Source organism: Lissotriton helveticus, chromosome 3_1 (genome assembly GCF_964261635.1).
Source record: "Lissotriton helveticus chromosome 3_1, aLisHel1.1, whole genome shotgun sequence".
NCBI lineage: Eukaryota > Metazoa > Chordata > Amphibia > Caudata > Salamandridae > Lissotriton > Lissotriton helveticus.
This window is the reverse complement of record NC_136061.1, coordinates 94,662,928-94,680,138: the sequence shown is the minus strand read 5'-3', so window position 1 is coordinate 94,680,138 and position 17,211 is coordinate 94,662,928. Positions and strand designations below refer to the sequence as shown.

At 46.1% G+C, this 17,211-nt stretch overlaps 1 protein-coding gene across 6 annotated transcripts in view; it reads left to right on the top strand.

Annotated features, from left to right (window-relative positions):
- CLUH (CLUH binding protein of NUMT mRNA) overlaps positions 1 to 17,211 on the top strand; it is a 380,789-nt gene that overhangs the window by 282,868 nt on the left and 80,710 nt on the right. For all 6 annotated transcript variants that reach the window (XM_078679315.1, XM_078679314.1, XM_078679317.1 and 3 more), the window contains exon 16: positions 9,821 to 10,065. In XM_078679315.1, the coding sequence (XP_078535441.1) occupies positions 9,821 to 10,065 (245 nt within the window). The remainder of the gene's footprint in view (positions 1 to 9,820; positions 10,066 to 17,211) is intronic.

Below are 17,211 nucleotides of genomic sequence, written 5' to 3'. Positions count from 1 at the left end.
TCTAGGTTTTTGAAAGGTTTTTTTTTTTCCTCCTAAGCCCATTTCTCAAAACAAGTGGGATCTTAATTTGATACGGACATCCTTGCTGTAGTGTCCATTTGAGCAGCCAAATTCATGGTTGACATTGTTGTGAGCCAAAACTTTGTATCCTTAAATATATTTTGGTAGATATTATTTAATGAAGAAGGCCAGGTGAGCTAAGTATGTTTTGAGTACTCCCCTCCATACTGTGCTAGATAAAGTGGCGATGGGGATAGAGTCTTTATTAATGGTATAAAATATATGTGCTGGTTCACCACCCCCCTCCAACACCATACTTATCCCCGACAGAGATGTGGTTATATCTGCTGGGTGCTAGGTGCTTTCAGTTATTGTGCTTTAGAAGCATAGGTTTTGTCTCCGAGAGGCACTAAATTGTTTGTTTCTCTGGTGCTAAAGGAGTCAATGCAGTGGCAGAGCATATTATCTCATGATAGTCCTGTGTATTAAGTTGTACTGCTAATTACTAGTAGCGTTTTTTAGGTCTCGCCTAGCAATGCAGCGCATGTCTGCTCATGTAAGCGAGATCTATTAGTGCCGCCTAGCTTATCGATGCGGGACAGGATGGGTGCACGCGTCTTGAAGACATGAGCTGTGAACATGCAGTTTTACAGACATGAGCTGTGAACGTGTACGGCGGCGTTAGCAGCGTCTCTTCTCGCGGTCCCCCGCGCTTTCACTTTCTCGAGCAAGGGCGCCAGGACAGCCCATGTGCACGCTCACCGCGTCTTGCGCCGATCGTTGGAGCCACCTAGGGTCTGTAAACGCATGTCAGATGTTGGAGCCACACGGAGCTCGGTAAGCCAATAATGCCCCCCAAGTACTTCAAAACTCAGCCCCACTCACCGGGCTATTTGGAGACTTCTCATACCTAGCACGGAGGGGCAGGCATCGACAATGTGCCTTTCGCCCCTTCGCACCAGCTCTACTTACAGGACTCCTTTTGCGGCGGTCTGCAGGGTTGCTGCTCGCTCCGGCCGACTCTTCACCCGGGCCCCCTCCTGGGACCCGGGACTCGTCTTTTCCCTTGTTAAATATGGCGGCAGTCTCATTTACAGACCCCAGGCGGCATTTCGTCCTCCTGTCGCCATCTCCCTCGGACGCCTCCAGTTCCGTGTAACATGTCGCCATTACTTAATGAGGCCGACAGCGCTTTCCGGCAGCATTAGCATATTTAGTAGCACGTAAACTGTCAGAAACCAGGAGCTTTTTGATTTCTCTTATGACTGACTGCTTTTACAGGTGAGTGTCGTGGAGAAGGCTACTTATTAAATGGATATATGTGCCATACACTTCAGCAATGGCAACATTGTAACTTCTTTACACTATCAGAGCGTGGCGAATCGGTCTGGTATTGAGCAACTCTGTACACTGGGCATAGTATAATTAATGTGTCCAGGCTTTCTTTTCTAACTAACCGCTTTTAAAGGCAAGGGTCGCAGAAGAGGTCGCAACTTATATTGTTGTATGTGCCGTACACTCGAGTGAGGGGTGACGTGACTAACTATACTACACCAGACAAGTGTAGCACTGCGTCTTAAATGTACTGGATTCACACGCTGAACGTTGTACAAGCTTACAATTCGCTTTCCTCTTTAAATATCTAGCAGGCTTTGGCACCGGGAAATGTGTGTTAAAATCTGAGAAGTGTGTTCAAACCAAGGGCTGTGCACTTAATCGTGTTATCCTGGCATCCCGCTCTTTCCTTTTCTATTCTTTCTTTCAACAACAGTCAGTGTTCACGTTTCATGCTCTGCAGCTGCCCCTCCCTTCTCAAGATTACATAATGGAGCAGCTAGGGTGTTACAGTGGTGTGTAATGTGTGGTGGCGCCAGTCTGGGGAGATGTGTCGGACTGTGTTTACAGGACGCACCCAGGGCTACTACAGCTTGTAGTACTCTCATGCGTGCTCGGGAGGGGGGCGCAGGGACGGTGGCCTCTTGCTGGAGCCCCAGACCTCACCGTATGCTTGTTCTATAATAGCAGCGTTAGCCGCCACACACATCACTGGTGGGAGTCGGTGTGTCCTGTCCTTTCTTTTTTTTGCAGAGTTTTATATAGCGCGAACTAGACCCGAACCGAATCAGGTATCAGAGCGCTTTACATATTTTCCAGTTACGTTACATGAGGACACACTTTCATTTTAGGCACGGAGAGATTAAGTGATTTGCCCAGAATCACAGGAGGTTTTGGCGTCGTTACCGAGACTCGAACCCAGATCCCCAGGTCCGAGGTCGAGCGCCCTAGCCGTTAGGCCAACCCCTCTCCCCTATTCTGGTTGATGGATGATTGGGGTAACGGAGACGGGTCCAGGATGCAATGCAGTCTGTTCTCAAAATTATTTTACCGCCCAGATTGTCTGACCGTTATGTGGGGTCTGCTGTTCCGCACCCAGCAAAATGACTACTGTAGCAATAACCTTTTCATGCTCGAGTGGTGTTGAATTCCATACTGGAAGTGTGCTGTGCTCAACTTAATCTGGACCTACGTAGTTTTACAGAAAGTTGGGAAAATCATAATCTTCCTCTAATTACAAACCCTGCTATTACATGAGCCATGCCATAAATCGGAGAAGGTATTATTGAGATTTTATAGAATAAGAATGCTACCATAATTTGTTACCTCTCTGCATGGCACAAAAAAGGACAAATTGATTTGTTTTTATAGGACTAGATTTCAGATGCATCCCATCCCTTGGATAGGTACACAGATTATAACATTCCACACTCATGATGATGCCATTTCCAATGTCATGTAACACGTCATGAGTGAGGTCATAAGCAGTGCACTGCAGGTTATAGTTATCTCACTTAACTAGGGTGAATTTCAGAGTTATTTTTTTTAAGGGTTGCTTTTCGTAAAATTTCAACACCTAAATAAAATATCCCTTAGACCTTTGGTTTTTCAGTGAATTTCTTTTTCTTTACCATATTATGTATTCATAAAGTGCAACTATATGGCCATATGCAGTACAACATTTGGCATGCCTGATCACTAAAAAGATGTTGTGCCCAACTGCGTGAAATCATCCATCCAAACCACATCTACAAACAAGCTATGGAAATGTGTAAAAGAGAAGGGATGTACATTTTAAGGGTTTCCCCCCCCCAAACATTCTTTTATTTTTTATCACAATAAGGAGCCTCTTGAACACTGGAACAATGGCCTACTCATGCTTGAGCGGTGTTGAATTCTGTACGTCTGTGCTGGAATTAATCTTTATTGCTTTGCCAAGACTTGTTTGTTCATCTCACCCGAACTAACAACTTTTACAGTAGGGAGCAAAATACTGCAACTGTGCATCCTACTCCACATCTTTTTTCTGTTGCAATACATCCGCAGGAGCAGTTTCCACCTGTAGGAAGGTTGATCCCTGACTATGGTTGCCCCCAACTTTTTGCCTGGTGTTTTGCTGGTTTTCTGACTTAGTTGACCTGAGGCCCTGCTGTTCAGGACCTCAGGCCCACTGCTCTCTCTGTAAAATGGATTCCATGTACCTTAGGTACATATCTAAATTGGATACTGAGCCACCTTATCAGTCCCTGTACAGTGTACCTTAGGTACCCAGGGCATAGGTGTACCCAGGGCCTACCAGGGGCTGCAGCATGTATTATGCCACCCCTGGCTGGCCATCCAAATCTGACACAACTGGCTGCTTGACAGCTGGGGCAAGGTGGTGTAATCACCCTTTGCTTTAGATATAGTATACCTATATCTAACCCTAAAATGGACACACAGATCTCCTATCAGTCACTCCTATGGCAGGCCTTAACAATCCTGAAGGCAGAGTGCTTGGAATCGTGTGAGATGGTGCTCTGGCATGAGCTGAGCCTGTCTGCGGCTTTCGGGATCTATCCCTTAGCCGTTTCCATGATATCGCATACCATATACTCTTAAGTGCATTATAATCCTCGCGGTTAAATGCCAACTCTGGTATCGCTTTATCAAAACATGTCGAGTAAGGTGTCATACGAATTGGAATACTAACCCCTCGCCAATTCTGGCGACGGGGTTAGCATTCCACCCTTCTAGAGGGACACGACATGCATGTAACCTATAACCCGGTTAAAAGTCAGACAGAGCCTTAGCATCCACAAAATGGATGCTGCCACCGAGACACAAGTCTGCCCTCCTGCTGCTGGGAGTCCTCCCAGAGCAGGAGATAAGGACAAAGGGTTTCCTGCCAGGGGCGGTGCCAGCACCGTCCCAGACAGGGTTTTGTGTATTGTAGGTAGGCAGGGCTTTAGAGGAAGGTGACTGCACGTGGCACCCCGGTGCTCACTGTGCATAGGCTGGCTGGAACCAGTTCCAGGGTCACTCCAGACCCTGTGCTGGGGAAAAGCCCGCCAAGGAAGTGGGTGTAACCACCCCCCTCCTAGTCCCACCCATAGGGCAGGACTTAGTCGCGTGCCAGCCCCTTTTTACAGGATAAAGGTAGAGACTGGCCCCCTTCCAAATCAGATCATCTTTGAATCCTGAAACTACTTTCCACGAAAGGAACTCAAGACTTCTTCCTAAGATTTCTCCCTTGTGACTAAGGAGTAGTCACCCTGCATCCGCAGGCACCATCTTAAGAACACTGCGGTCTGCTGCAAGTCCTTCCTCCGGAATCCGACTGCCCAGCTCGACGAGAACCGGCTTCCCTGGCACCTCTGACCTCTACCCACCTCTACAGCCCAGCTGAGAATCGTGGGTGCGACGAGACCTCAAGGGACCGGCCATCTGCAAGACTGCACGACTTCTTTCCAGCAAGCCCGCCGAGTGAATTCCTGGTGAGTGCTTTGGGGTCCGAGAAGCCCCGACTCTGAGCAGCTCCAGCTCCGAAGTGCAGCCCCCCAGCATCTCCACGATCTGCGTGGGGCCCTTCTGCTTTCCGCTGCTCACCGCGTTGTTTGGCTACTAGCCCGTTGGCTTGTGGCCTTCCTGACGACGCCCGACGACATTTCTGCTGCTGGTCTGGTTGCTCCAGACTGGCCCTTGCTCCCTTCCAGAAGAGGAGCACCCCGGACCCTCCTGGTCCACTCAAGACGCCATTTTGAGTCCACCGCGTGGGCTTGAATTAGCCAAGGCTTGTTGCCCACTCCTGGGTAACTTCGACGCCGACGACTTCATCCTTCGTGGGACAGCTCGCACCTCCATCCTGGTCGCCGACAACGCCTCCTGGTCCGAGAGACTGCAGAGCCCAGCAGCGCCCACTCACCTGACTGCGGTGACTTCGCCCGGTGCCATCCTGGTGCCCACTTAATCACTGGCTAGTGATTCAAGAACTTGGTCCCTTCTGCTTTCAGGTTTCTTCTTCCTTGATCCAGGCTTGGATCCATCGAACTTTTCCTCACTGGTCGCCTGCCAGCAACTTCTTCCTTCCAGGCGCCTGGTCCGGCAACGAGATCCCCGACGTCTTTTCAGACCTATGCAGCTGCAGCCCCTGGGCTAGGTAACTTCGGCACTCCGGTGTCCCAGCATAGCCTCACTATCCAAGGGTCAGGATCCACTGTCGTTTTCTCCCTACCAGGTCGGGTTCGCCCGTGAACACTAACTTTGTGAATTCTAGCTTCCATAGACTTTGTCCCGCATCCCGCGTGAGAGTGCACACTCTGTACCCGAGTCCCCTGGGCCTCCTAGTAGTAATCTAACGATTCCCTAGTCCAGTCCTAGCGATTCCAAAGCCTATTAGAACTGTTACTTACCTGCTAGTAATTCGCATTCCACTTTTAGCGTATATGGTTTTTCGTGCCCCTCGGGCATTTGTGTAACGTGCTAACTTAAAAGTATTTTCGTAAGAGTTTTGTTGTGTGCTTAGCTCCCTGTCTCATAAAGAGCCAGGGTAGTCTTGTTATAAATAAATACACTGTTTATTTTCATAACAACTTGTGTGGTGTCCTTTCACTGGGTGTTCAAGGGGTAATGTGATGGTAAAACAGCTGGCTTAACACGCCCTCTAGAGTCTTAGCCTTAGACTGCTCGTATCCATGCTACTAGGATAGCTGGTCTATAAGGTTGACTTACAACCAATCATCAATAAGGGTTGTTTGGACTGATATATAGTGATCACTAGAATAGTGAGCACTGCACATCAGGCCAACTTCTCACACCACCTCTTCCTTTTTTGTATCTAGAGGACTCTTCTGGCACTCAGCCTGGGCCATCTCTATCCGATACATAGATCAGAGAGGTTTCCATATCCGTGAAGTACTGCCCAGACTGGCCCCTGTGCAGCTCTTGATTGCAGATGGTGCAAGTGACACCGTGCATTTGCCATTTTTTGCAAGGTGGTAGATTGAAACACTGCTACACCACTGACTACTTTTCGATGTTAATTAGTGCAACGGAAGTTGTTGCAACCACAATAACTTCTTCATCTTGGGTACAAGGAGCAGTAGTAGTGGTACGCACACTAGCAATCAATACCTGCTTCTCTGTAGCTTCTCCAGGTGACCTGATGGCTTTGGATAACTCGCCACAAAACCAGCTTGTCTGAATTAGCAATCTTAAAGGCTATTCAGGGAAATGTTTTCTGACTGTTTCTGTAGCCCATGGACATGTTTTTTTGACAACTGATGTGTGGCATCCGAACAGTTGGCTGTTTCAATGTACTTTTTTTTTTTTACCTCCCATAATGTATTGTGTCATTCCAGTGGGGCCTTTACTTCTTTTTCCACTGGAGTACCGCAAGATCTGGAAGTTTTTGTGAAAATGGAGTCAACTAGGAAAGTTTTTTTTTTTTTGTTTAATTGTTGCAGCACGGGAGGCTTGTAACGGGCCCTAGTAATGATTAAGTTGGAAGTTGGTCACATACAGTTCTTAGTTTTCTCTTTTTGGTTTTCTTTTGTGATATTGCAATACCAATAACTAACAGTAAAAGTACCTCCAATAGGTTCCTGACTCTTTTACAATATTACTCTTGATTTCTGTGACTTGGCAGCCTCTACACATAGGCTTCTACACAGAAACAAAAAATAGCTTCAGGGAGTGAGGCGCAAAAACATGAGGAGACTCGGGAGGGGCCACAAAAGTCCATTGTGTGGCAGTCCTTCGGTAACGGAGAAGGAGACAGAAAAGTGTCTGCTAAGACATTGACTTGCAGCTTACGCAAGTAAACCTTCAGCTGTAGTACAGAAAACAATACACTTTAGGCACCTCGGAGATGCGCAAGTGGTATACAACCTTTACCACGCATTTTTTACCACGCAATACCACTACCACGCATCTATCACAACGCGGGATCCACCACAACGAACCACCCCCACAACGCATGACAACTCTCTTGCTGTCCTAGCTCTCCACTGCTCTCTGCCCTGTTGCCTATTTCTGCCCATCTTTTTCGCTCCTGCTCTCTGCCCCTGTTTCTCCTAGACCTCTGCCTCTCCTGCTCTATGTCCTTTCATTAAAGCTAAAAAAAGATTTCATCAATAAAAATCAGAATGGAGTCGCTCTCTTCTTCAGCCAGGAAACACATTTTAAATGAGCAAGCTCCAAAGCAGGTAAAAACATCTATAAATCTCTTTTTTTATCATTTTCTCACATATGTGACAATATTCTGCTTCAAGGTCTCAAGTATACATGTGGGACCGCAATGCAATTTTTAACATGTACATGCACAAAAATGTCACTGTCTCCATTACCCGACTTCTACCTCTACGTAAAAACAAAGGCAGGTAGGTGCGTCTGTGCGATAACATAAATGCCTTTGCAATCTGTTTATAAATTGTTTCCCACCTCATCTTAGCGCGATTCTGCTGAATCTTGCAATCAGCTTGGGAAGCCCAATTCACAAATGCGATTTTATTGTTCCGTTTTCATTTTTAGGGATAAAAAAAATAACTATCCTAGCTCTACCTCTGTACTTTCTCGTTAATCCTGTTATCAACTACAGCCAATCATATTCTGGCACTCTGAAAATACAAGCATTTGCAATGCAATAGGTCTCACATTTAGGCAAGTTTAAGCTCTTGACATTACATTTTGTTTTCGTTTTAAAAACATAAATAAAAGGCATTGTCATTTACAATGCCAATAGCTTAAACTCGCGTAACTGCGAAACCTATTGCATTGCAAATGCTTGTTCTGTTTCTTCCAGCTGTTCTTTAATTAAGTTAAGTCTCATCGGTTTGAAAGTAAGGTTACAATTCCTCCCCTTGCTCAGTACACTGCGGCTTGAGCTGCCTTGCATAAAATTTCAGGGTCTTATACTATCATTGCAGCAGCATGAGTCTGTTACAGATTCAATATAGTGAGACATTCAAGAAACGCGTATAATTGAAACCAGCTATGCAAAGGTCTTCTCCCTTGCTTCTGTGGTGCAGGCATTTAAGGAAGATCTTGTGAAGCAAATGTAGGTTGCTCTTAATGGAGCTGGTTCATCACCTTTAAGCTCTGCTGACAAAATAACTCTGAGCCCAGCCAGCCTAACATCAGTTTCTTCCTGATCTGGTCTGAAAATCGGTTATATTAGTTTCGGTAAGTGATCTGTGAAAGACCTAGCATCTGTCAGTAAAAAGGTATGTAACTGTTTCAGGATTATCTTCTGTTCACCACCAATGGCACTTTTCATACTATCTGACCCATGAATCCAATATCAGTTGTTCTTCCTTTATATTAAGCCACATCGGTTTGGGAGGCATGTTACAACTTCCTTTCCTTATGCAGTACAGTGCTGCTTGAGCGAAGTGGCCAAACAGTGCCAAGGGCTGAGATCTGTGTCTTATAATTTATTTATGCAGAATGAATCTATTATACAAATATAGCAAAAAAGGGAAAGTGGTAATCTAACCAAAACCCACCTGACCTCTATTTCTTTATAATCAGTCAAAAATTGATATTCTTTCCAGGGTGGGCCCCAAGTATAAACATATCACAATTTATAATTCTGAATAGTTATTCTTTCTTTGCTTCACATTAACATTAATAAATGTAAAAAAAAATCACAAATGTATCATAATAGTACATATACATAATTATAAAACATTATTACTTTGTACGAAATCCAGTTTTCACTATATCCAGAAACCAGCTCTGCTCCCAACCTAATACTGTCCATCACAACCACACATATATATTCTATTCCAGTCATACCAATACATACTCCCTTATTGAAAACAATGACTGAGAGAGAGAAAAAATACAGAAGTGCAAATCCCGTTATTCACACATAATACACCACCTGCTTCTCCCCTTTCAGTGGACCTATCCGAAAGTATCTGTCAATGAGACAGATATGTTGATGTGAAGACAAGAAAGAATAAATATTCAGAATCATGATTTGTAGTATGTTTACACTTTGGCTACCACCTACGGCAGATTATCAGTGAGTTATTTAAGGCAACACTATGATCAACACCAGGTATACACACATCTCGAGAAGAACAAGCTAGTTCCAAAACCCACCACAGATTGTTACAAGTGTGCACAATACTTAAAATCTGTGTGAAATATGGATTAGCATGTACATATCGCTGTTCTTACAATGGGTGTTAGGATTTTGTGTGTATTGGTGTAAGAATAATGTTGGTTTGATTAGCAATGAAATTAGCATTACTGCACATTTCATTGAGTATACATGTTCAGCATGGTTACCCCCTAAAAGCCTGCATTTTTATAAAAATCAGTCTCCTCTTACTAGGATCGTTCTGACCGACATTAGCTTACTGTTTAGCTAAATCTGAAACATGTGTACAAGTTGCCTTATTTTATGCCTGCTGAACTGCTTTTTGCAGATGATGTGGGCCTCTTACTTGTGATAACCACAAATGATATGAGACTCAGGGCTTTTATGTCTCTGCAGGGTGTAGAGCTGTCTGGACTGTCTGCTGCTATCAGCCATTTCCTGAACTGTTTCCTCAGTGCCTTCCCTAATCCCATCGCCCACCTTCCTGCTGATGAGCTAGTCTCCCGTAAGAAGAACAAGAGGAAGAAGAACAAGAATCTAGGCAGTGCTGATAACACAACATGGGCCACCACCACCCCACCGGACCTGTGGAAAAATATCTGCACCGAGGCAAAAAGCTACTTTGACTTTGATCTTGAATGGTAAATTCTCTTTAGGCATGCTTTCTGGCCAACATATAGATTATTTTTCTTTTTCATATGCCTCAAAAGCAGTCCTTTAAGTTGGTCATATGTAGTAGGTACAGTGGGGACCCCCCACACAAAAGAGTTTTTAAGGAAAATCTGACTAGAAAAAAGCAAACATTTAAAGTCTTATCCATACAAACATAAAGAATAAAGAGGTTTGGTGGGAGATCATTCACCCACGAAGTTGTACCTGTTTCAGGTTCAAAAGAATTCTGAGGTTCTGCAGAGAGCTGAAGACATGCCTGGTCATCACAATTGGGCCAATGAATGTGTTGGAGAACTGAATATAAGCCTCACATCTTGGGTCCCTCATATGCATGGACAGTAAGCCACCATACTATATTTCAGCCACAGTATTATTGTGTTTCACTGCTAAGTAGATTTAGAAAACACATAATTATGTTCATGTGCATTGTTATGTGCAAGAATCAAAAGCTTATTACCCTGAACCACAACAGTAAGAACTATTACTATGAGGCACATTCAGATGTCTTTGGTCAATGGGTCCATTGAACACTGTCAGTTAAATTAAATGATGCCTCTGCTGGGAATGGGACCACCTGTGATATTTGTAGAAATATAGGAAAATACATTTTGTAGGAATTATGGGGAATAGTTTTAAACATTTATCTCAGAGTACACTTAGTAAAATATTAAGTATGTTATACTTAGTTTGAATGAGTTTAGTTTGATGTCATTTAAAAATATATATATTTTATAACCTCCATGGTTGTAACCTCAGTCTTAGCCATTAACTTCAAAATGCTGTTATTTTAGTGACCGTCATAGCAAAATTAATTGCTGGAGCTAAGCTGCGATAATGGTCAAAGTTTGATTTTCAAACTAAATATCACATGGCAATTTGCTTTCCAGCAAGAATGTTTCAAACTATTGATAGTGCTCTAAGCCACTACCTACAATTTCCGTTTCCTAGAACTAGCCCTCATTACCTGCACAATCTTCACATTTAAATGGAACTACTGAAAACCTTGCTGAGCTCTAGAACATTTGCAGTCTAGAATCATGACACGTTGAGGTGTTTAGGAATTTAGCAAAAGTCTTGGAAGCACATGTTGCTAGTGCTCCTACCTCAAGGGCACCCACTTACTTGACCCCTATCAAATGGGTTTTCAGCCAGCCCATTTGTAGAAAGCTGTCGCTATGTATGGCATACCACTAAGTGGTTATACCTTGCACAGAGACCAGAGATTCCCCCAGAAGTGTACAGGCCTCAATGTAAACCCAAAGTGCTCTACCTTGGTAGTGTGGGCGAGCAGCCTCAGGCCTAACATAGAGGGGTGTAAGACATTTATTGCACATACATAGTCCAATAGGAGACACGCAACTCAAAAATGAGATCCAGACCAATTTTAGAAAAATAAGCTTTGTTTTAGTTTAATTTTAAGACCAAGATCTTTGCAATAAGGTAAGTACGTTTTGCAGGAAAAATACTTAAGACTTTCCAAAGTGCAATTTTAAAGAGTTCAATGTTATCCTATGGAGTCAAACAATAATGCGGTTATACAGGTAAGTGTACGACTTACAGTTCCTGTCTGCAGGATCAAAGATCAGCAAAGGGCAAGGGTCAGGTGAGTATGAAAACTGCACTATCAGCGGCACAATGACAACTGGGTGAAGAGGTCAAATTCGGAGTTCGGCCCAATACGTTCAATGGAGACTGGGTGTGCTGCTTGGAGGTAAGTAGATCGGCTGCAGGGGCCATGCTTTGGGGGTTGGAGTAATCACGAGGGCCACAAAGCAGCACCAAACGTACACCACCAGAGGCACAGGGGCAACCGGGTGCAGGGTGCCAATGCCGCATCGGTTGTTCATTGCTTTTAAGTGGAGCTTTTGCTTTGAACAAGCAGGCTGCAGGCATCAAACCGAAGGCTCTTTGGAGGGAAACCAGTGACAACGGAGGTTAGTTGGGGATGTAGGAGGTCATTAGGGCACTGTTGGTTCGGCTCCTCAAGGCCCTGGTGCTTCGGGTGCATTGGACGTCCATTCCTTCTTACTTGGGCCTATCATGGTAAGGGGGAGCTTCTGGTGTCGGGTCAGCCAACGCTAGACTTCAGGTCAGGATCACTGGGGAACCTGTTCTGGATCGGTGGGTGCCTGGACACGGACGGTAGGCGTCTAGTGGAGAGTGGTGAGGGTTCAGGTTCCGGAGGGCCCCAAAGTCCTTTGCAGAGATTTCTTGAGGACAGGTCCGCTGTCCATGGGAGTTCTAGTCTATTGTCAAAGTACAGGCAGTCTTACACAGGTTCTGGTAGTTGCTGGCTGCAAAACAGGTGTTACCTTTTTGACAGGTTCTTTAAAGCTGGAGGCAGGCCAGGAGGGCAGGTGCCAAGTCAGTAGTCCTCGTCAGGCTTTGCTGCACGGCGTCTCCTTTGTCCTTCTTCTTAGGTCGGCAGGAACTAGTTCCCATGTCTGGGGGAGCTATCTAAATACAAAATTTAGGGACATTTCAAGTGCGTCGTGTAGGGCCATGGGCACCTTACCTGGTGTGTCTACACCCTCAATGATGCCATCCTCCTGTGGGAGGGGACATAGCCTAGCCCTAATTGGAGGGGTCTCCCCATCTTCAAGATGGCAGGGACTGAAAGATGCGCCTCACCTCGCCACCTGGAGTTGGCTGAGGTGGGCACACCTACTATTCTTCCTAGGGTTTCCCGCCCAAAGAGGGGGTGTAAACCGGGGGCTGTCATCTGCTATTAGCAGCAGAGGCTAGGGTGTCATATTACAAAGGCATTTGTAGCTTCACTCTCGAGCACTGTGCCCATCCTAGGGGAGGAAGAGTGACACCTCCGCCCAGGAGTCTAGAAACCTGTGTTTTGGTGGCCAGTCTGTGACCACACCAGGGTGTATGGGTTTCCAGGGGGCATCTCTGTGGTGCCCTCTGAGTACATGTTACAATAAATACCACACTGGCATCAGTGTGGGTTTATTGAGAGGAGAAGTTTGGTAACAAACACTCCTGGGTTCGGAAAAGCCATCATGGTGCTGGGGAACTTGAGTTGTCGAGTTATCCAGTATTGGGGTATCTTTTATAGATTCACATGCCTGAATCATTCCCCGTCGTCGTAGTGGGAGTCCCACGGTACATAAATAACAAAGTAGTAGGTAAAAATGTGTATCTTCCCATAGGCTATTATGGTAGCAACCATATATTCTATAGCCTATTAGTCTCCTTTTACAACAAGCATTTACAATGCAACGGTTCCGCCTTTGCAAAAGTTAGAGCTATTGGCATTGTAAATGAATTTTTTTTAATTTATGTGTTGGTTTTGAAAACAGATAAATAAATGGCATTGTCATTTACATTGCCAATAGCTTAATCTCTCGCAAATGTGAGACCTATTGTACCCTACTGGACGAGCTTAGCAGACAGCAATTACTTTCAGACGAGTTCTATAACACGACAGTGACACTGCTAAATCCAGCGCTTCACAATAGAAACAGAAATGATACATGAGAAGATTACGAGTGAACAAATTACAAAAGCAGACGTTAAGTTACATGAGGCAAGTGGAGTGATGTGGCAGCCACCACGGCATTATATAGTGCAGGGGCAGTGTGATACTGGTGTTGGGGCACTGGCACCATGCAGTGCAGTGGGGGAAGCCAGTAAGCCACTAATGGTGAATGGGTTCTGGGATCACAGAGTAAAGGTGATACTGTAGTAATGGTGAAAGGACGCTGACACCATGCAGTGCGGGGGGACTTAATGTTTGCACAACGGCTGCTGGCACTATACAGTGCTTAGGTAGTACAGTAACAGTGCAGGGGTTCTTCCACTATACAGTGCTGGGGAAGTCAATGCTTGTTTCAGGGTGCCGCAACGGATGGTGCACAGTCGGTGTAGGAGCATGCAGGGGTTTTGGAACCTACAGCCAAGGAGGAGTTAATTCTAGAGGACACTATACAAGGACGAGGGGTGGTGTGCACTATACATGCTGTGCCAAGGGAGGCGTAGTATTTGCACTATACAGTGCATGGGTGGTTGTAGTGGGTACACTGCACGCTGTGAAGAGTGGGACATTGTTTGGCAGTTGTGCGGGCACAGTGCCGAGTAGTGTAGACACGGTGCAGGGGCACGGACACCATACATAGCAGGAGAGGGCGTTAATGCCGGTGCAGAGACCGCTAGCCTTCCCGGTGAGACAGTGTCCGCGCGCAGGCGGCTCCCCTTGCGGGTCAGTGTGACGTGACGCAATCCCCTCCGGGTTAATAACTATTTACAGACTATGATGCCGTTTCATTGCCTGCATGCAATATTAAGAGCTCGCATCTCTCAGCCGAAAGGCCTCATATGGAGTCAAATCTATTCCACGGATCTCGGTGAGGTATTACAGACTACAACTGCTCTGGCGCTGCATTCCTGCGAATAAAACCAGCATATAAATCCTGCCGATTTCCAGGGCTACGAGTGAAACCCAATCCGCGGAAAGGGAAGCCGAGGCGGCGGGATATAGAATTCCAAGCCGGTTGGTTGCCTGACACCCGCGGGGCTTTGGGAACGTGTACCCTGGGGGCATGTCGTGTATCCCAATGGGAATACGGGTGTATTCAATCTCTTCCGGATTCAATCAGGTCTTTGCAGCGACCCTCAGAAAATAAACAGCCCTCGGCATCTGTGCAGTGAGCACCAGCGCCAACTGAGCAGTGTTGTGCACCGAATACGGGGAGGGGTGTACTGCTTGGAATTGTGCACTGAATATGGAGGTGGGCTTACTGCTCAGGAGTGGGTAGACTGCTCAGGGTTGTGCAATGAACATTGGGGATTGGATTTTAAGGAATCAGCAATGAGCGGGGTGGCGGTAGATGCCTGATCGGGACTGTGCATAGGGGCCGGGCGGGGTAAGGCAGGACAGCAAGCACAAACAAGGGGGAGGAGGGGCAGGACTGCAGCAAGCACTCACGAAAAGCAAGCACATGCAAAGCAATGGAGGGGGGGTGGGAACGGAGACACGGACAGCGGGAGCGGGGCGGGGAAAGGCAGGACAGCAAGCACGAATAACAGGGGCAGGACAGCAGCAAGCACTCATGAAAAACAAGCACATGCAAAGCAATGGAGGGGGGTGGGAACGGAGACACGGACAGCGGGAGGGGGGCGGGGGAAGACAGGACAGCAAGCACGAATAACAAGGGGGGGGGGGGGCAGGACAGCAGCAAGCACTCACCAGAGGACGACTTCTTCCGGCGGCAGTCGGGACAAATGGTAAAATAAAAGTCTGCCCAAAAAAAAAAAAGTACCGCCCACCGCCACAATGATGTTCTACAAGGGGCGGAGAGGGAAAAAATCGCCGGAACGCCCACAAATCGCCTCGGACAATGACGGACAGATCTCACTTCCAATGGCTAACCTCCATTTATGGAGCTAGCCAATGGAAGTAAGAGGCGAAACAAAGGCACATACTGTTCTCAAAAGATTTCGCCTGCGCGAACGCTGCTGCGCAGCGGATTGCCAGGCGAAACCTAAAAAGGACCAAAGTGAAAACTCAGCCAATCAGCAACAAGCACCCTCTAGTACCTTCCCCAGAGAAGCTGAGTCCCTCTGATTTTCACTGCACCTCATTGTGTAAAGGGGTCTCCCTGTGCTCTGCTCAGTTTTCTTCACATTTTCAGATAAGTTACTTCCAGCTTTTTTTACTAAGAATGTCTGATAAAATTGGATTATTTAGAGCCTGTAAATCCTGTGGCAAGAAGAGAGTCCATGTAGATGATGCACATAAGGACTGTCTATATTGTCTGTTCGCGATATGTAAAACTTTATAAATAAATACATAAAATAAATCCCAGCCATGAGACAAAACAATGTAAGATCTTCCGCACCTTCTCTACTAAAACCCTGAGGGATAGAGAAGGAAGACTTCTAATCTGGCTAAAGAAGAAGCAGTCTAATGCATCAGATGTGGATAGCGACACGTCCTCTTTGTCAACCAAGAGGCTCTGGTCTGACGAGAGAAGGAAACAATCTAAAGTCTCCCAAATTGCTAAAGAATCTCGGAAAATGGAGAAACTGCCTAAGGTCTCCTCAGAGATTGGTTCCCCTCATTCCTCAGTAGTGCCATCGGAAAAACCAGGATCTTCTGACCTACCCAAAGTTAAATTGGGACATAAGTCTTCTTCAGTGTCAAGTTCACTGGCAACGCCTTTTTCCACGTCGACGACTACTACGGTGACCCTCTCATCGTCAAATCGTCGACGAGTGTTAAAGTTCCCTTGCCAACGGCGCTGCCTTTTTCGACGACTACGCCGTCGACGAGAGCAAAGTCTTCATTGTCGACAGGCCTGTCAACGATGCTGTCGTCGACGAAGACACCGGCGACCAAGTCATTGTCGTCGATGACGGCGACGAAACCGCCAACGAAAATTCCATCGTCGACGAAGATTCTATTGTCAACAAAAAGGCCACCGTCGACGACGCCAACATCGATGACTGCAGAAATCTCGACTGCTCTCACTGTATCGTCAACGGTAACTACTTTATCGCCGACGACCCCGTCGATGAAAATTTCTCCGCCGACTACGAGACTAACAGCACCATCAACTCCATTTCCACAATCTGCACAACTTCAATTCAGGACACCAAAAATGTATCCATTACCTCCAAGCCATCTTTTGGATGTTGAGGATTCAGATGATGACGAAGGCCAGTTTCGAGCCGCACGAAGTCCTTCTAAACTTAATGTAAAATATCAAGAGGACGATGACGGAAATGAGGATGAGCAGCTGTTTTACCATCATTATCAAGCCCTTCCTGTTCAATACCAGCAATACTTTCAGCAGCCAAGACTTCAGCCTCCGCAATTTCCTCTGGCATTAATTTTAGATCTCCAAAATATGTTGGCTGACCATAAAAGGTTTCCTCCTTAGGAGGATATTGTTATACCTCCTCCGCCTCCTCAGGTGCCTCCACAAGCACTGCAGCCTCCACCTCCAACCACTCATACGATGGCACCATGTCCCATTACTCCTCTGCCTCCTAGAGATGACCCTACTACATCAGAGGATGAGCAGGAAGAAATAAAAAATCCAGACCCCACTCCACCTGCAGATGAGTAGGATGATTATAGAGGTCCAACGCCATCTCCTCCG